The following is a 19,839-nucleotide window of genomic DNA, read 5'->3' as shown; positions in this document are numbered from 1 at the left end:
GAATGGACCTCCGGAATGAATTAAGTACTTAACCCGAGGTACCACTGTATTAGTAGTAGCAATAGGCCCATTTTTGTAGGCCTTTGGGAGTTTTGTAGACACTGAGCCTACGGTATCTAATGGTTAAGCCATGAACACTGCCTACTTCAAATTTTGGAGCAGGGGATGTTGGACTCTCATTGGTTTTGAGGACTAAAAATCCTTTCTGGGTGTCAATAGGAGGATGCTCTACCATGAGTCAAGGTGAAGTGGCTGCTTCAGGTAGCAGATTTTTACTGCTCTGATAGATAGAAGAATGGGAGGCAGAAACATCCATACACTGGGAATGACCTTCCCCAGTTCCATCTTGTTTCAATGGTGCTCATCCAGGGGGAAATCTCCCAATGAATCCAAGCGCCATGTGAATTGGTGTGAGGGGGAATTGCCATTCCCGTCTCTGGCACTAGAGCTGACTTGAGCAAAGACCCTGAGTTGGACCTTCCAGACTACCTCCATAGATCAGCTGATACAATCCCAGACCATTAGAATTTCAGATGTCTTGAGTAAATAGGCCAATCCACACGCTGCAAAGGAAGGCAAATGTTTAATCCTGCCTACTACTGCTACAAGCAGTCATGCTTAGAGAAGCAGATGGATGCTAGTTTTAATTCAGGAAGACTTCTACCCTTGACAGGTTCTGGTATATGGTATGATTCTGGTCCAGCAGAAATAAAATCGCTGCCTCGTCCTATCCTTGACCTCTAACTCCTGGCCTCATTCCCTTTCTCACTTGTCTTAGGCCTCCCTGATGAATTTCAGTATTCTTTTAAACCCGCGTGTCGCTTAGGGTAACAATTAATCCGTCGTATGCTTACAACGCTCACCATTTTGTCAGGATTATCCCGATTAACCTAGAATTAATCCCGATCTCAGCATTAACAAGATTACTGTTAAAATCGGATTAGTGGGAAAGATGTACCCCCTTGGCTAATGTGTGTGGGGTGAAAAGCAGGGTGGGCGGGTTTAAGAGAAGGGTGGGTGTCTGGATGTAACCCACCCACGGAATGCAAGAGAAGGCGATGAGCAAAAGGCCTTCTTAAGTTTTCCACCCAGAGCAAGGGCCTCAGCTATTTCTGCTGATTAAATCAGCTGCCATGTGCTAGGAGCTGCACAGACGTTATTTTGATTCAGGTTTTATTTCTTATCTATTGCCAGCATTTCCCCACCGCCTTTCAGATCCAAAGCTCTCTTACCAAAGGCACAATGTGAAAATGTGAAAATACAGGTAACACCAACTCTTCAAGGATGAAAAAAAAAACCAACACTAAATCAACAGTCTAAAAAGGCTTGATCAGTCCAGCATTGCAAGCCCAGTACAACAATGTAAAACTGAGACACGTTGAACTCTAGTCCCCATCATACCCAGCATGGCCATTGGTCAGGAATGATGGGAGTTGGAGTCTAGCAAAAACACCTGGAGTGCATCATTTTAAGCATGCCAAGCAATAGAAGATCCAACACAGCACCTTTAGCTAGGGATGGGATAAATTCGATTCCGTTTGCATTTCAGGGCAGTGCAGTTCTAATTAATTCGCACCAGGGTGGATTTGACATATCAAATCGATTTAAATCATGATTTAAATCACTAGGCAGTAAGACTTGATTTAAATCTCTCTCTCTCTCTCTCTCTCTCTCTTTTTTTTACAGAAAGACTCATTCTTGCTGGTAATATTTACAAGCAGATGAAGGTTTCATTTTTGGAATAATAAATTTTCAGAGTAGTTCTTACAGTTATATCAAAAATTACTGATTTGATTATACTATTAGAAGTACAAAGCTAGATAATTATGAAATTATTGTTTATATTTGGACAACTTTTCTGCTGAAGGAGAAAAATAATCATTTCCTTAAAAACAATTTAAACAATTTATTTAACTAAAACAATAACATTATAGCATATGTATCCATGTTTGTAAACTGATGTGGTTAAGCGATTTAAATTTAAAAAAAAAAAAAACTTAGACCGAGTTTTAGCACACATGAAAAACTTAAAACAAATCCTTATTTCCTGATGAATACCCTTTGGACTATAATGTAACTTAAATAGAAAACTATCTTTAGGAAGATTTTTCCTCCAAAAGCATTTTATTTTAAAAATCAGATTTAAATTAAAGAAATCCATTTTTTTAAAAAAATCATTGATATTTATCCACTGAGAAAAGTAAAAAAAACCTGCTCCTTTTCCCTTATGGGGTACCCAAGAGCTCATATAGAGTCCTTTTGTAGGTTCTCTATCGGTAGGAGAAAATAACAGAGACCAACCAGAGAATATTGAGAAGCAAAGCAGCTAGTAAGCCTGATCTTTATTAACTGTTGCAACAGGGTGCTCCCCCACATGCAGGAGAGAGGAGGAGGATGTGTGCAAGCCCTTAAACAGTGGTACCTCTGGTTGAGAATGGGATCCGTTCTGGAGGCTTGTTCACAACATGAAAAGCCCGCAACCTGAAGTGCCATATCTGTGCAGGTGCACGGCACAATTTGGCCCTTGAGCGTATGCGCAAAGCGTGATTTAGCACTTCTGTGCATGCGCGAGTGGCGAAACCCAGAAGTAACCCTTTCCGGTACTTCCGGGTCGCCGTGGGACGCAACCTGAAAAAACGTAACATGAAGCAAACGTAACATGAGGTATGACTGCATTGACATTTTAAATTGCCTGCCCTGGAGTCCAAGACCACCCCCAAAAACATCATACATACATCACAGAAAGGGGTGTAACCCAAGACCACCCCCCAGATACATCATACTTACATCACAGAAAAGGCGGTCTACAACAGAAATCTGAGTGCGTTGTTTATCTCCTGTCTGGCAAGTTACCTGATTGCATCTGGGTTTTGGCCACTCTTTTGTTATTATAACTACTTAATTCCTGAATCTAGGTCACAGGTCACAGGCTCACACCCTGTTCATATCTTGAATGTGCCCTTAAGGCAGGATTTGTGAGGAAAGAGACAATGGGGAGGTTTCCCACTTTGACCTTGCAGAGAAATATTTGAGGTCAATTTGTTCAGGACCTTTTCTGTGGGGGTTTCAGACATTTGGTTTATCTATACAGTTATGAATACACACACACACACACACACACACACACACACACACACACAAATAAAATTCTTATAACACCACCTTGATTCACACTTTCCAAAGCAATGTGTAAAGACATCTTTTGAAATTTGCACTTTTCCCAATTTTGAAATGCAGTTCTCCAGTCAAGAATTGTGTACAAAAACGCATATGCTTCAATATGGATGATTGTCAGAGCAGCCAAGGGAAGTCAAAAAAGGATTAATTTGTTAAAATTGGATATCATTGTACATTTGTGTTGAAAATTAATAAAAAATTATTATAAAAAACAAAACAAAAAACGCATATGCTAGGGTTAAATGTGTAGCTCAGCACAGTTAAGAATCTTCCCTACGACCAGGAACCTTGTGCAATCTGGCCTCCTGATGGACGGAGATTACAGACTCATTCTGGAGGTTAGGACTTTTCCTTTATTGGAGGTTTTAAAGCAGCTGTTGGATGGCCATCTGTCATGCATGCTTTAGCTGAGATCCTTGTGATGCAAGGGGGTTGGACTCGATGACCCTAGGGGGTCACTTCCAATTCCACGATTCTATGGTTTTATGAAAAGAAGACGACATCCCCCTGCACAACTTTGGGCTGAATGCATTGATATCGGGAGAGGAAGTGGGGAAAGTTGGCATGTGTGTGGATCAGGACCAGATTTAGGTTTGATGAGGCCCTGAGCTACTGAAGGTAATGGGGCCCTTTATATGTCCAGCTGTCCTTTGTCAACAACAAATTGTCACTGTTTTTTTGTGTTGAATTTATGCTATATGGTAATTTATGGACCTAATGGGTACCTAAAGCCACTTGCACACGTTGACACGCAACCAGCCCATGCAGAATGTAGGCACCCTATATATAGAAATGAGCAAACCAGTGATATTTTAGGGAGCAGGCTAGCAGGCGGGGCCCATTACTTACATCATAGGAGCCTACACAACACAAAACACTGTTGCTGTATGTAGGTTTTATTTTATTTGTTTTTTATCTTATATTTTGGAAACGTACATCCAGGTGTGTGTTTTTCTTTGATTTTTTGTGGGGAGAGAGTTGAGCCCTAAGCTATAGCTTGTTTAGCTTATACGTAAATCCGGCACTGGTGGGGTTGTTATAGAGGCAGGATCTGTGTGCCCACACCCCTTACCCACTTTTTGGACCTGTCCCTCACACATCCTTTTGAAGGCCTGAAGCAGCCTTTACCTGTGGGAAACACTCAACTGCCCCAAAACACATGCCTTTACACATTGAAGGGTAACGAATAAAGGCTTTGCTTTGCTCAGGATGCTGAGTGAATAAAGATGGATGTTTCCCTCTCTCACAATACTAAGAGTCAGGGTCACCCAGTTAAAAAAAAAAGGACAAAAGATTCAGGGCTAACAAAAGGAAGTGCTCCTCCACACACTGCGTTACTGAGGATTTGTTGCCATAAGAGGTAGTGGAAGCCTCTGGTAGCTTAGATGACTTCAAAAATAAATAAAAGACCTGTTCACGGAGAAGTGGGTCTACTAATGGCTTTGAAGCAAGGCAGCTAAATGACACCCTCCATGCTCAGAATCAGAATACGCCAAGCTGAAGAGAGAGACAGCCGTTGCTGAAGGTTGATGATGGGTTTTGTGTATTATTCACACATTTCCTTTGTCCCACTGTTACCTGTGCTAAACAGGCTTTCGGGTTTTTAACAGCAGAACAAAAGCATTCTGTTTACCGGAGGTGAGGGTCTCAGCTCAGTGACAAACATTTTTTGTCCCCAGCATCTGCCGATAAAAGCTGGGAAAGCTTCCAGGTCTGAATCTCTGTCAGTGTAGGGCAGATTCCTGCACTCCTGCTGATCTCACTTTCAAACTACCTGCAACTCTTGGGTGGGGTGGCAGAAGGATGTGTCTCCCAGCTTGGAGTAACAGATGCTGGAGGCAAGCAGCAAGGCATGGCTGTCTCTGTGAGGCTCTGCTTGTGAGCATCCCAGGCCCACTATTGGAGGCAGAATGCTGGGCCAGGTAGACATTCAGCGCCTATTGGTTGTTATTATGCTCTCTCTACATATAAGGTACAGTACTAGGGACGCGGGTGGCGCTGTGGGTAAAACCTCAGCGCCTAGGGCTTGCCGATCGCATGGTCGGCGGTTCGAATCCCCGCGGAGGGGTGAGCTCCCGTCTTTCGGTCCCAGCTCCTGCCCACCTAGCAGTTCGAAAGCACCCTTAAGTGCAAGTAGATAAATAGGTACCGCTTTATAGCGGGAAGGTAAACGGCATTTCCGTGTGCTGCGCTGGTGCAGGCTCACCAGAGCAGCTTCGTCACGCTGGCCACGTGACCCGGAAGTGTCCTCGGACAGCACTGGCCCCCGGCCTCTTAAGTGAGATGGGCGCACAACCCTAGAGTCAGACACGACTGGCCCGTACGGGCAGGGGTACCTTTACCTTTACCTTTACTAGGTGTACATTGCTGTGGGGAGGACACACACACACGGACACGGACACACACACACACACAGCCCTGCATAGTCTATCGTGTGAAGAAGGCCTTCTGGCAGTTCCCTCACTGCGAAACATGAAGCTGCAGGGAACCAGGCCAGAGAGCCTTCTCGGCAGTGGCGCCCACCCTGTGAAATGCCCTCCCATCAGATGTCAAACAGATAAACAACAATTTGACTTTTTGAAGGAAGCTCTGTTCAGGGAATTTTTAAAAATAGTTGATGTTGTGTTGTGTTTTTAATAATTTTGTTGGTTGCAGCCCAGAGTGGCTGGGGCAACCCAGTCAGATGAGCGGCATATAAATAATAAAATTATTAGCATTGGTTTTAGTATTATTACAAATATGTCTTTTGCACATCTTGCAAAACCCCTACCTGGTAAGATATGAGTGAGGACTCTGCATGGACCTATTTTATGTGTAGTCTTTACACGTGATGGTATCATTTCCATAAGCTATGCACAGACAAACACTTGTGGAGAAAGTGTCACATGTGAATCAGCCTTTAGAGGTTGAAGTGAGATGAGACAGGACTCTCCCACACTGGCCTTTTGCCCTGTGCTTTCTAGGCTTTAAAGCTCAGTGTCTGAGAATTTTATTTTTTGCCTCGCCACTTTCCCCAGGAAAACCCGCTCTTTAAGGTTGAATCAGAACAAATGGCAATTTGGGTTTACCCCAGATTGCCTTTTGCTCCGATTCGGTGGTAAAGAGCCAGGGTTTTCACGGGGAAGGGCAAAAAAAGACTGCTTGGACACAGAGTTTTAAGGTGCAGGCCTGTGTTTAGAAACATGGCACTAAAGGAAATCTGAATGAGCCCACAAAGTCAGCACCCCAAACAAGACACACACACACCTCTGAAAGCTCTTGCTCACATTCTCAGGTGTACTGTAGCTGTTCAGAAGAGCAGAGAACAAACGCAGCCTGCACATGCTCAGATGCACTGTTTCGATTGGCTGTTTTAAAGTTAAGTCAAGGCGTCAAAAAGTTCCAGTAATGAAGCTTGGCTTGAATTATGCCCTGGTTGCCAGGCTTAGCAAAACACAACCTTTCATTCAACTACTCAGAGGGCAAATTCCGCAACAGCAGCAACCGCAGAAGCAACAGCAGCACAGAAGGCACAGATGTTTCTCAAAGCTGCTGGCAGGCCTGGCCTTCAGGGCGCTGGCTGCGTTTTGGCAGAGGATTACAGCACTAAGCCTGTCTGACATTTGCCTGACTTGGTAGAGCAAATATCTCTGATGCTTGCAGCGCCGGTTCGGCAAACTCCCCAGCCTGCTGGAGGAAGGCAAACAAAAGAGACCCACACAAGGTAAGAAGAAGCTGCTGTCTCCTCTGAGGCCTTGGCCTGCTAAGGCTTCAGAGTTGAAGCAGTTTGGTGCTTAAGGTGGAAAACCAAAAGGTATCTTCTTTCCTAGTACTCACTATGGAATGAAATCCATTGGGAACATCTCCTACGAAGCCCTAATTGAAATGAACAGCAGCCACATTTCAATAAAGAAGTGTTCCTCTGGGCATGGACAGAACGCATTCCCTGAATCAAGGAGTAACAAGGTCTGGCTTCACTCAGGTTTTAGATTTGAGGTTCCACTAAATCAGAGGTGGGGAGCCTGTAGCCTTCCAGATGTTGTTGGATTCCGGCTCTGATCAGCCATAGGCAGCATGATCCAGTGGTCAGGGATTATGGGAATTGTAGTCCACCAACACCTTGGGGGGGCATAGGTTCCCCATCCCTGCACTAGGGCTCAGCCTTCAACCCTGTTGTTAATATCAGGGCTAAGATGTGTAGTATAACAACGAAGAAGACAGTGCCTCTGAGGAACACACAGAGCACTTTTCACAAGCCACAGCTCACAAGTAAACTTTTTAAGATTCTGAAAATAAGTGTGAAAGCATAATGTGAGGTTTACAGACAGAGATCTCACTGATTTCCAAAGTGGCTGTTGGTAATTCAGAAACCAACTGAAATTTGTGTGAGTGTGTGTGTGTGCGTGCGCACACACAAAAGCAAATCATCAAGAATAATGCTCTCAACTATTTTCGCATGCAAAGGAAATGGCAAGTTGTTTTTTTAAAACAAGAATTGACAATTACTAGTTCTAGTGTCCCGCATCATCTTCCCTTCTTCTGTTGCTGAGGATGCAGTTGCTAGGTTACCGAAGGACCACTGAGTACCAAGCAGGAGTGGGTGATCTATGGTAGAATTTGCAACGGGACAAAGAGACCAGAAATTCCTCTGACAATTGTTGCTGAGGGAGTGGTGCTGATGGGAGGGTGGACAGCTAAGCTGTGTGATGTGTGGCAGAGCCTCAGTCAGGCAATAAGCTGGGAAAGAGAAGCACATATCTGTGGCACAGCAGGGAGGGATGGGATATATGAAACTACATGTGCTATAGCACGACAACCCAAATCAGGTCAGGCAAGATCTCTACAATGTGGAGTTAAGTGGTGATTTAAAGCATAGCATGGGCAGAATGAACAGCTTTATTTTTTAAACAAAAACCCTACACTAAAATTTGCATTTAAACACATAGGTATTTCAAATATGTTTTCTCTATTAAAAAAAATGCACATTACTAAGGTTATTTCCTCTCAAAACAGGCTGTTTCTAGATGCATTTTCTCTCAAAATGCACATGTTAAAATGCATTTTATTTTTTATTCGAGAACTCTCAAATCTGGCACAAGTAAGAATTCTGTGGAACCTGAAAGCTTGCACACTCATCAAATTATACAGGTATTTTATAAGGTATTTGGCTTACATGGTATTTCCTATGCTATGTGTCATGGTATTGCCGGAGAACGCAAGGGAGGAGGAGAGACAAGCAGAGGAAGGGGGGCAGGAAGTGCCAGGGCAAGAAAGGAGGGGAAGTCAGGAGGAGGGAAGGCTCTCAGATGCTGGAGCAGAGCCTCAACTCCGCACAGGAAGCTCTGGCACTGACAGCGATGCAGTGCCAGTTTCCATCTGCTCAGGAAAGGAGAGGGTTAAAGCGCAGGGGGCAGAGACTGAGAATGCCTCGCCTGCACTGCTGGAAAAGGGGCGGACGTAAGTCACTTCGGGAATCTGACTCACAAGATTCGGACGTATAATTTGTGTGCTGCTTGTACATATGTAAAATAAAGACTGTATCTATGTATCTCTGAGTGAGGAGCTTTTGTTGCGGAGAGTATTCTCAAGCCATCACACTATGGGATCAGCACAGCAACTAACATAATTTCCTGAACTGCAGTCTTCTAAGCCCGAAGTCTGGAAGCCACACTTACACACAGGCAATGACAGAATCACAGAGTAAATTAGCTAAGGTGTCGTGAACTTCGCTCAAAGAAATCCTGGGGAGTCGAGCTATATCTCTCATACCGACAACTCGCTCACCCTCTACCAAACCAAAGCAGTTTGATATGGCTAAAGCAAAAAAAGGAGCATGCCAAGCACGACACAGTTCACCCCGATACTCACTCCTCTATTATCACACTGAGATAATGCAAAATTGATTTGTGTTATACTTTGGGTATGTTTTCACTGAAGCAGTAAACCTGTGTCTGAGGGGCACTACTTGAGACTGGCACATGTACTGGTCCTCAAAACACACCCACACACACCCCACCCTGTTAAGGAAGAAACCAGGCTGGAACCCTTTTCCTGAACGTATTAATTTTCTGTGTGCAGGGAATCTCTGGAGATGGAACATTCCAAAATTTGATTCCCCCATCTGACCTGGTATAAGGCAGCTTATGGAGTTCAGATTTTGTTTTTCTACCAGAAAGGACACAATCTGGCTTTTCTGCACACAAATTCTGGAAGTACAGGTGGCAAATACTTTGTGATAATTCCCTAACACACACACACACTATGGTTTACGGGGTCATCCCATGCTGGAATGTGTATATATGTGTTTTGCAGGTCTTTACTAGAGATTACCTGAAGGACCCCGGAATACCCGAAGGAGCATCTCCACCCCTATCATTCAGCCTGCAAACTGAGTAGGGCCCACTGCCCTGGCTATACTCTCTGCACTGCCCTAAAAAAGAACAACAGTTTTTAAATAACTCCTGCTACTCTGAGCTGATGGTTCTCCTCTTCGAGTCTAAGGAATTGGCCATGATTCCTATCCCTTCTTGCCAAACCACCAAAAGGGAAAGATTAATTCCTGGTGTACAAAACAGGGTTGGCCTTCAAATGCATCAACAGGACGCAGTTGCTTCAGGCAACGTATTTCAGAAGAGCTGCCATTTTTATTTATTTATTTATTGCCTTTACGTGAGGCTTTTTTTTTTTTTTAAGCTGAAAGGAAATCTAGACCACAGCATCATTTTGACTTTTTTTTGCCTCAGGCAGGAAACCATCTAAGGCTGACACCAGCGTTGCAGGATCCCTTCTTTTCCCCTTCCGCGGCTGGGGAATCTGGGAGCAAAGCTCGCTTGGAGGCAAACCACATTTTGCATCTTAAAGTGATTTCCTGCAAGACAACTACTAAAGCAGTGAAGGCCTGAGAGCGTTTTGAATCATCCCTAAACTCTTTTGATCATTCCCCCCTACCCTACTGGGTCTTGACACCTCTCCTGGGAGATGCTGGCATTCCCTACTTCATTGTTTCCTGGACCCCCTCCTTGCCCAATCTCCTAAACCGATCTTGCTAAACCAATCTTGCTAAAGTGCCACATAACTATTATTATTTTTTTACCTTACACATAGATTGTTCCTGAAAATGTTTTTGTGGATGTATTGATTGGGACTAATTAGCTGTACGAAAGACAGAAACTGCTGAGCTGACGTGGCCGTCTGTATGACTTTGTCAGAGCCAGTTAAAACTTAGGCGTAAATTAAGGACGCGGCTGTGCCACACATTGCAACGGCGCATTTAATCTTCATCCTCTGCTGAAATGAAGCTTAAGTGGTCATGTCTGCATTTCCTCACACTGCGTTCCCCTATTACCCGGCCATTCACCTCCGCTGCCAACATTTAAACTGCAGAATTGAAGGTGTCAAGGGATCAGACATTTTGCTTTGAAAACCCTTATAAATTATGATTTTTTTAAAACTGGTTTGAAATGTGATTGGTTGTCATGCCTTAGAATCTTGAGAATTACGGTTTTGTGGGAATGCTGAATGCTTTTTGGGGGAGGTGTATGGGGTGTTTGGAGAGGGGTAGTACCTCTGGCTGGGTACACGTCATGCTCCTTCTGGGCAGTTTGTTCACCATTGGTCCTGCCCTCAACTCTCACCTGCGGCTCCTAGGAGAGCTCAGCACGCAACAGCAGCCATACCTGGGAGCAGCCTCAACTGGCCAGCTAAACCAGGTGAAGATAGCCAATGGGTCTCTAACCCTAGCTGAGTTAGGGACTTCCCCTGCATGCGAAGACAGGCTCTGGCGTATTAGACCAATAGTGGGTTCAATAGTCAAGAAGGCAGCTTCTGCACATGCTGTAGAAGTGAGGAGTAGATGCGGCTAGTCCACCTGGAAAGGGAGCCCATCTGGAAGAAGGAAAACTCCAGGCCTAAACCTCTGATGCCTCGTGAGATATCTCACAGAGAAGGAGTGGAGTCCCTAAGGCGGTTGGACGGTGCCTTGTACACCTCCTTCTGGCAACTCCTGCAGCCAAGCTGGTGCCAAACGTATTGCTCTGCTTTCCTTTGGACCACATCAGCGAGGCTGAGAGGAGGGTCTTGTCGTCTGGGCAGCGCAGGATGTGAAAAACTGTCTCAAGATGTTGTGAGGTTCACAGAAGGATGGGGTAGAGGTGCTTAACTCATTTCTTACGAAACATTCTTTTCTGATCCTATTGCCTTGCCCAAGCTTCTTTTTCCTTTTGTGTGTGTGTGTGGGGGAAGAAATAGCATTTGGGGGCAGAGGTGTGTGTGTGTGTGTGTGTCTAATATATATATGGCTGGTGGGGGAACAAGGTTAAGCTTCCCCTTCTCATCGCAGCCTCCCAAGGCTGTTTTCATTTTTTTTAAAATCTAGAGCAGTGATGCAGTAAGGTAATTTTAGATTCTGCACTTAATGGTCTTATTAGTGCAGCCTCCCACCCCCATCCCCGGATGGAAATGTGCATTGCTTCAAAATATAATAAGCCAGCCCTGCTGCTCATTCTGCAGAGTGGGGGCATGGACCTCTGTCCTAAAGTCCTGCCCTGATGGCAGCATGAAGACAAATATGCAAATACGCCCTCTCCATGGGACCTCTCTTCAACCCTTCCACTTAAGCGTGGCCACTTACAAATTGCAAAAAAAAAAAGGGGGGGGAGACACAGATTTCCACAGAATTCACATGTGCCAATTTCTATTTATAGATGCAAATGTGGAGGTAAATGATAAAATTTAGATGGGGATACAATACCTCTCTCCCCAATCTTCCCCACAGAGGCATGTCTGGCACTTTCACTAGTCAGCTTTTGGTGAATGTGGAAAAACCCCAGTCTTTGCTCTGGCCTTTGACACCTAAGATATGTGTGTGTTTGGGGTGCACCCAATTCCTGTGACTGCAATTGATTTTAATTGTTTTTAATACTGAATTTTAAACTGCTGTAACCTGCTCAGGGAGAATTGTAAGGTTCTGCGCTTAGACAGGAAGAATCAGATGCACAAATATAAGATGGGGTAAACCTGGCTTACTGGCAATATATGTGGGAAAGGATCTAGGGGTCTTGGTGGATGACAAGCTTAACATGAATCAACAGTGTGATGCAGCAGCAAAAAAGCTGGTGCTATTCTAGGCTGCATCAACAGAAGCATAGTGTTCAGATCAAGGGAAGTAATAGCACCAATCTAATTTGCCTTGGTCAGACCACACCTGGAATACTGTGTCCAATTCTGGGTTCCACAATTTAAGAAGGATGTTGCTGGAACGTGTGCAGAGGGCAGCCAATGTGATCAAGGGTCTGGAAACCAGGCCTTATGAAGAACAGTTGAAGGAGGTGGGTATGTTTAGCCTGGAAAAGAGGAGACTGAGAGGAGAGATGATAGCCATCTTCAAATATCTTAAGGGCTGTCACACGGAAGATGGAGCAAGCTTGTTTTCTCCTGCTCTGGAGGGCCCAGGACTCAAACCAATGGCTTCAAGTTACAAGACAGGAGATTTCGACTAAACATCAGGAAGACATTTATGACAGTAAGGGCTGTTTGACAGTGGATCGGACTTGGAAGCTGGAGGTTTTTAAGCAGGGGTTGCATGGCCATCTGCCTTTGATGCTTTAGCTGCATTGCAGGGGGTTGGACTAGATGACCCTTGTGGCCCCTTCCAACTCTACAATTCTACGATTCTAGGCTCAGGTGGTGGGGTTACTCCAAGGCGCCAGCTGGCCTCCCTTCTTATGGTTCTTCAGCTTTAAACTGGACTTGGACTAGATAATCCTTCAAACAGAGGACTCCTTCCAGCAAAATTGGGGCCTCTTTAATATAGGACCCAGGGGCACCCTACTCTGGGTATTGGCAGGCTTTTTTCCAGGGTGGCAGGAGGCAAAGGAAAACACTGAAATGGAGAACAGGCTACATTTTCACACCAAGAGAGAGAGAGAGACAGAAAGAGAGAGGGAGAGAGAAAACAGTGCCTGTATATTTTGGCTCTTAGCTTAGGTGCTAGGAACCTACTCTTTTTAAAAAGGGTGTGAAGATTATGTCTAATCTGGAAGGGCAATGTTCCCCCTTTTCTCACTTGTGGACATCCATGCACCCCGTTTAAAATTCCAGTTCACACTTCCAGATGCTGCAGAAACTTCCTGGAGCCCCCCTCCTCCATGCTTGAGGAGGCTAATGTGAGAAACAGCTCATAGAAACAGGAGATCTGGTGGAAGGAAGAGAGGGCAAAAGCCGCAGAGACCTCCCCAATCCCCTCCCCGAACCTGTGCACACCGTACAGAAAAAAATACAGAGAAAAGGGTGGGAAAGCGCATGCAATTTTCCTTTAAACGAAAGCGTTGGGTGTGGGTAAAAATTGGAAGTACTGACCTTAAAGCTCCAGTAGTTTGGTTGCTAACAAACAAACAAAAAAAGGAAAAGAAAAGAAAAAAACAAAAAAAAAACAGAACAAAAAAATACCATTAAGATTTCTGTTTTGAGAAAACAGTTGACTTTAAACTGCGTGAGGAGTTGCTGTTTTTAAGTTGGTTTGTTTAAAGTCCCCTCCCAATGGTGTTTTTTTATATAAATAAAAGAAAAGAAAAAGAAACAAAACAAAAAAAGCAATGGATTTGCTAAAATGGATAGGTAAATTAGGTTGGGTGTTCTGGAGGAAGGCTTTCAAACAGGTAGAGATGCAGTGGTACCAAAGTGAGACTTCACTGCAAGTGGATTCCTCCGCCCTTTACACACACACACACACACACAAACGTCAAGGATCTTTTAAAGGAAGGTTGGGGGCAATATTCATACCAATAAAAAAGTGCTTCATCTTTTTAAAAAAGAAAGAAAGAAGCAAATATTATGAAAATTAGGAAACATGATACAGAAGCAGTTGCTTGTTCTGCATAATTTGATTCCACTGCCCAAAAAGTTAAGACTCTTCAAAGAAGGTCTGCACCAGGTGCACACAGACTATTCCAATGTTCTGGGCTGTGTCCGTCATGGTCATAAAGTCATCTCCCTGTAGCAAGACAGGGTCAGCCCCTGCCCCGTAAGAACACAGCCTAAGCAGATTTAAGAGTGAAATCAACAAAATGTATGCTGAGTATGTGTCACTTTTGGTTCTATACATATGTTCAACCCAGCTAATAGCATAAGATCCTGTCCCACCACCTAATGCAGGGTTGGGAACCTCAGACCTGGGTGGGCAAGACCTCGCTCCCTGGCCCCTGGGACTCTCCCAGGCCATGCCTGCTTTGCACTCTCTGGGCTGGCTCAGTTCACACCAACAGCAGTCACACAAGCTCTCACGCAATCAATCAGGGAGGAAGGTATTATAAAGCTACGGCGGCGACAACAAATCCAACCAACATCAAGCACCTTGGGCATCCCATAATTCAGTTGGTTAGAGTGTGGTGCTGGTAACGCCAAGGTTGCAGGTTTGACCCCCCTCCTCCATGGGATAGCTGCATATTCCTGTGTGGCTTGACTACATGATCCTCAGGATCCCTCCCAACTCTACAATTCTATCATTACAATGGGAGAAATCCCCCACGTGCTCAGCACACTCCCCACAGAAAACAATGGGGCTTCAAAGTGCTTCGCTTTGCCCGGATGGTGACCAAATCTCATGGGCCTGGGTGGGAAAGGAGCTCTCCTGCTGATTGCCAGTGGTATGGCAGACACAACAGGCACCTGTGACATTTGTGCAACCTCATTCAACACAGCAATCACAGCGGACGAACCCTCTGGGTAAAGAACAGCATTTTCCCCAATACAGCACACGCACAGAGCACTGTGAAAATGCCACATTGGTCTATGAGAAACACAACCAGAGAGTGGGGGAGAGAAAGAGATCAGAATTATGTTCTACAACAATAGACTGGGGCAACTCTGGAAGCGGAGGTGCCTAACGATTTCATTCTCTTTACAAGTCAAACTGTGGGCAAGCATTCTAACATGCCTTGGCTAAAATTTGGTAGGGTCTTCAGAAGCACAATAGAATTGATTTGCGAGCTGGATCATACCCAAGTGCCACTAACAGCTTGCCCCTAGCTTAGTGCATGAACTGAAGCAAACCTTTTCCTTCCTATCTGGTCGCCAACCGTGCAAGTACGTGGCACTTGCAGAGTTCCATAAGTTCTCTGCCCCAAAGGAGCTTACAGTCCAAATTTTGATAAAAGGGAAAACAAAAAAGGGTGCTGAGGAATGTGAGAATCAAGTGAGCAAACGAGAACATGCTGTTGTCTGCACGGCGCACGTGTGTCTCAGAATGTGCCTCTATAGCTGCAAGGTGAGCTATTTACCATTTGTTCTGATTTGCTTACAGGGAGCAAAGAGAGATTCTACCTTTCCCATCGTTATTAACACAATAGGTCTGGTCTTCTGGGGAAGCGGGCTTCTTGTCCAAGACTTCCCAATCAAGTGTCATTGCTGAATGTGAATTTGTTAGTTATGAGATTGGATCCCACTTGAAAATAGTAATAGCCTGGAAGCCCTAGAGCAAAAGTGATGGTTTTGCCTTATTGTGGCTTTGTGCTAGAAGCCAAGAACCAGGGCAGAAATGTCCCCAAGTGCTCTGAGTTTGTAGGACTTGGAAGCCTGCACAGATTTCTGCCTTAGACCGAGCTTTGCAAATGATGGTTTCTGGTTAACTGATTGTCACATATGTAAAAGAGAGAGAGGAAGTGGTGGTGGTAGGGTGGTAGGAAGGTATCAAGAGCCTCTGGTGGCCTCTCCTGCAAAAACAGGTTGATTCAACAAAGATTCAAAACCTTTCTGGTTGATAAATGACAACTGGCCCAAATAAAGAGTTCATCCCACATGTTGTATGGGGCTCTAGGACCATAACAGCAGACTTTGACGTCTCCTAGAGAATACCAGATTTACTGTGTGATCCTATGGTTATCCACTCAGAAGTCATCCTAGTATGTATGGGTAAGATTGCAGTGGAATTCTACAGCAGGCAAAGGAAAAGGCCAGCCCTGCACATCACCAAACCCCTCCTAAACTATGGAGCGATCTATTCAGAAGGGAAAAAATCATGTTGTACAACAATGACTGAAGACGGCACCCCTTCAAAGCACAGGTGGATAGCTGCTTGTTTGTATATCCATGAAAAAAGACTTTCCTGCATGTAGAACTGACCAAGGTTCAACAAATCGAGTTACTGGGGCACTAGAAGGGCATATGCTTCTAGGCTATTTTAAGACATGTATTGTCAAATGGCAGTTTGCTTACATCTCTTGTGTTCGTATTCTTTGGCTTATGCTGTATGGAGCTGTCAATGGAGCGTATTTCCTTGCAGGCAGGTATGTCACTGGGAAAGATAGTGATTTGTTTGCACCCTGGACATGACAGCACTCTATTTGCACTCCATGCACTGAATTACTGAAGGTGGGAGCATTCTTGCATGTGTGGGGGAAATCATGGACTCGCCCACATTGACAACAGCCAAACTAAGGGTAAGTCCATACAGCATTCCTGACTTGAAGCAAAATATGGGCTGAGGAGAGGCAGTTCTGCTTTGGCATTGGTGAGGACTGGGTGACTGAACCCTGGTTTAAGAATATTTGGCTAGGCTTAACATGCTTGTTATTTGCCTCTTGGCAAAAATGTTGATCTCTGCAGTGGAAGTCAGCTATCCCCCCACAGCTATCCAGTGCATACCCTTCAGTGCAGCTATTGGCATGGGAAATCAATTGCATTGCAGCAGGAGAGGGTGGTGATGACATCAGCAGAATATTTTTCTTTTTCAAAGGGAAAGCAGGAAGGAGAGGCACAATTAATATCACTCTGTTTGGATGGGAGAATCAAAGGGAGATAAGGGCATGTGAGTGGATTTGAAATGACAGCCTTATTAGCACCGATAAAAGCAAGGCAAACGGTGTGGAAAGGACGATATGAAGAATGACAAAGGCTGAGGAGTGGATTGCAACATGGAATAAAGTACAGCCACATGATTAAAGAACCACAGGCCAGCTAAGGTTGGCTTTTGGGCAGACTGAGCCAGAGCTATGGCCCAAAATCTGTCTCCGGTGCAATGACTTAAGGTCATGTATCACTGAAAGCTAAGAGAGAGAGAGAGAGAGAGAGAGCGCGCTTTTGAGCGCATGCTAAATGCCATTCTTAAAAAGTGGGGATCTGCAACAAAATGTTGCTTCCGATCAGGGTTCCAGAACTCCATCCTTCCTCTCCAACTTTCTATTCCAGCCCTAGTCAGTCAGAATTCATGGCCACTGAGAATGCTCAGTCCTCATTGGACAAGTTATTTCCCCACCCCATCCCTTCTCTCTTTGGAGGGTTTTTGTTGTTGATGATCTAAATGTTCTTTTGCACCCCTGCAGATTTGGGGGCTGTACCAAGTCTGCTGAAACTTCCCTCTTATGCATGAATGGTTTGGTTCTGGCTATCTTAAGGACCCACACTCTGCTAATAAGTTGGCTTAAATTAGTGCATGTAAAATAGAAGCTGTCATGCTGGGAAAGAGGAAAGGCACATTCAGGGTAAGAGCATCTTGTTGTCTCCAATGGTGACCAGCCAGACACTCCACAGAAACCCATTAGTGAGCAAGATGGTGCTGGATATCCCTGTGTTGTTTTGGCCTCAAAGGTTTGGGAAGTAAGTAGACCCCCCACCTCAGAATAAAGGAGAAGCCATTCCCTCTGTGGGGGCTCCAGATCACCTGCCAAAACAGCTACTGGCCAAAATTTTGGCTTACCTTTTTGTAAGCACGGGAACGCTGTCCAGAAAACCACTTGCAAAGGCCATGTTAAGGCTCCAGCAGATTTCCTGCACATGTCCATACACTTTGATCTGACAGTTCTCCATTTAGAAAACCAGACATGCAAAGCCTGGAGTGGATCAGCTTGGATATTAACCCCCCTGCCCTACACACTTGCTCTAGAAAGGAGAGATTGAGGACCCTCGACATTTCAAAAAGGTGTTTTCTTCTTTGCAGAGAGCCTGGAGGTCACTCCCCACTCCTGCCACAGAATCCAACAGCATGCGTGCAGATGGTTTGGAATCCTTCCTTTGCTCATCAGTGCTGCGCTGTAAGTTTCTCGGGTATCCACAATCCGCTCTCAAATTCTGGAGGGGAATCTGCATCTCAGAAAATGGCATCCCGGTTCAGTGGGAACCTGATGTGACAGCAGGTGCAGTTCCCTGATAAGGCAGAGCAGTCAGGTTTCTTGCTCTGTGGCTTCCCACCCTAGCAGTTCCCCGCTCCGTTCTCCCTGGTTTCCATTCAGCAACAGAGAGAGCCATGGGAACTGTGACTAGGAAGTGGCAAAGCTGATCAAATTTCAAGCACAGCCATGACAACAAAGACCCAACAGAAAGAGGCTGAATGCAAAATTTCAAGGAGGCTGGCCATTCCTAGCTGTGCCTTTTAAGGGCACACATTTCAGTGAATTAAATACTGATCAGTTACCCATTAAAATGCAGTGTTCCCTACGTGAACTAATAATAATAGGGTTTGTTTGTTTGTTTGTTTGTTTGTTTGTTTGTTTGTTTGTTTATTATTAAGTACTTCCCATCCATTATTTCAACAGTCCCCATAACAACCCTATGATATGGGTCAGATCATTATCAGCAGCTGCAGCGTAACCCCTGTATCAAAATTGGAAGACTGAGAACAGATGCCCATGGCTACTTAGTGAGGTCACAGCTGAGAGGTGAGATCTGAACCATAAGACAAGGAAGGAGGGGTTGTGTTTAGCTCCCATTAAGAATTGTTTCCACATCCATTCACCCCCAAAACCAGACTCTTAGTCACTATGAGACACCAGCTCTCAACATCAATTGTATGTAAAAATTGGACACTATCAGCACATCCCAGCTAATTCCTCACCTTACAAACAGCTTAAACCCAACTATCATGAATTAGACTCAAAACAGAACATTATCCTATCTAATTTTTTTTAATTAGTTAGGTGGTGTTGTTGTTGTTTTTTAAAAAAATTCTGCACTTTAGGAAAAACAAAAAAACTCTCAGTGTGGCTTACAAATCACTGCAACCCAGGCAATCCCTGCCTTCAAGCTTACAAGATGTGACACAACTCAAAAGGAAAACGAAGTGGTAGGGAGGAGGAAATAAGTAAACTCAGGTAAAAGTTCTTAATCCACTGATGCTCAGGTCAGAATTTGGCACATCATGTCCCTTTTGCTTTAAAAATCATACTTCCACCCTTGCTTTTATATGTGACTGAGACAGAACCGGGTTTAAACAAAGCAGGTCAGCTGCTGTAATGCCTCATATGCAACTCTGAAATCACGGCATGAAAAAAAAAATTCCATAGAAGTATTACCATTGTCTGGTCAGCACAGCACAAACAGAGCCTTCTGTGAATGAGCAGCTGGGCTCTGACCATAAAGGCTGCCTTCTGGCCTCTCCCTTGTCACCCCAATGAAGTCAACTTAGAATTCCAGAAGAGTTTCTTTCCCTCTCACTGGTCACCTCCAGCAGCTCCCTACCACAGCTCATTTGCTTAGATCCTCCTATTGAGGCAGGGGTGACAAACCGGTGACCCTCCTGCAGATTGTTAAAACTACAGAACCTGCTTCCACAAGACGTAGCAATGACAAAACAGCTTGGATGCCTTTGAAAGAGGATTAGACAAATTTGTGGAGGATGAGGCTCTATCAAGAGCTACTAGCCAAGTTGGAGATGTTCTCGGAATACCAGTTGCTGTGAGTCTGCCTTGAATATCC

General features: G+C 44.7%; 1 protein-coding gene and 1 long non-coding RNA gene across 8 annotated transcripts in view; one reads left to right on the top strand and one right to left on the bottom strand.

Moving 5' to 3' along the window:
• The window catches only part of SRCIN1 (SRC kinase signaling inhibitor 1), a 275,973-nt gene that overhangs the window by 90,127 nt on the left and 166,007 nt on the right, over nucleotides 1-19,839 (bottom strand). For 5 of the 7 annotated variants that reach the window (XM_081837581.1, XM_081837574.1, XM_081837580.1 and 2 more), the window contains one exon: nucleotides 13,513-13,536. In XM_081837581.1, coding sequence (XP_081693707.1) covers nucleotides 13,513-13,536 — 24 coding nt within the window. Of the gene's footprint in view, nucleotides 1-13,512; nucleotides 13,537-17,845; nucleotides 18,091-19,839 lie in introns of those variants that run through there. The other 2 variants (XM_081837584.1, XM_081837577.1) reach the window with 1 other exon arrangement.
• LOC309328317 lies at nucleotides 7,732-18,183 on the top strand. The gene is made up of 4 exons (XR_014150768.1): nucleotides 7,732-7,828; nucleotides 8,235-8,304; nucleotides 17,472-17,630; nucleotides 18,086-18,183. It is a non-coding gene; the product is annotated as an uncharacterized lncRNA (long non-coding RNA).

Source organism: Podarcis erhardii (assembly GCF_964252035.2).
Source record: "Podarcis erhardii genome assembly, chromosome: 13".
In the NCBI taxonomy this organism is placed as follows: Eukaryota; Metazoa; Chordata; class Lepidosauria; order Squamata; family Lacertidae; genus Podarcis; species Podarcis erhardii.
Note: the sequence above shows the minus strand (reverse complement) of the source record. Positions and strands in the feature narration are given on the sequence as shown.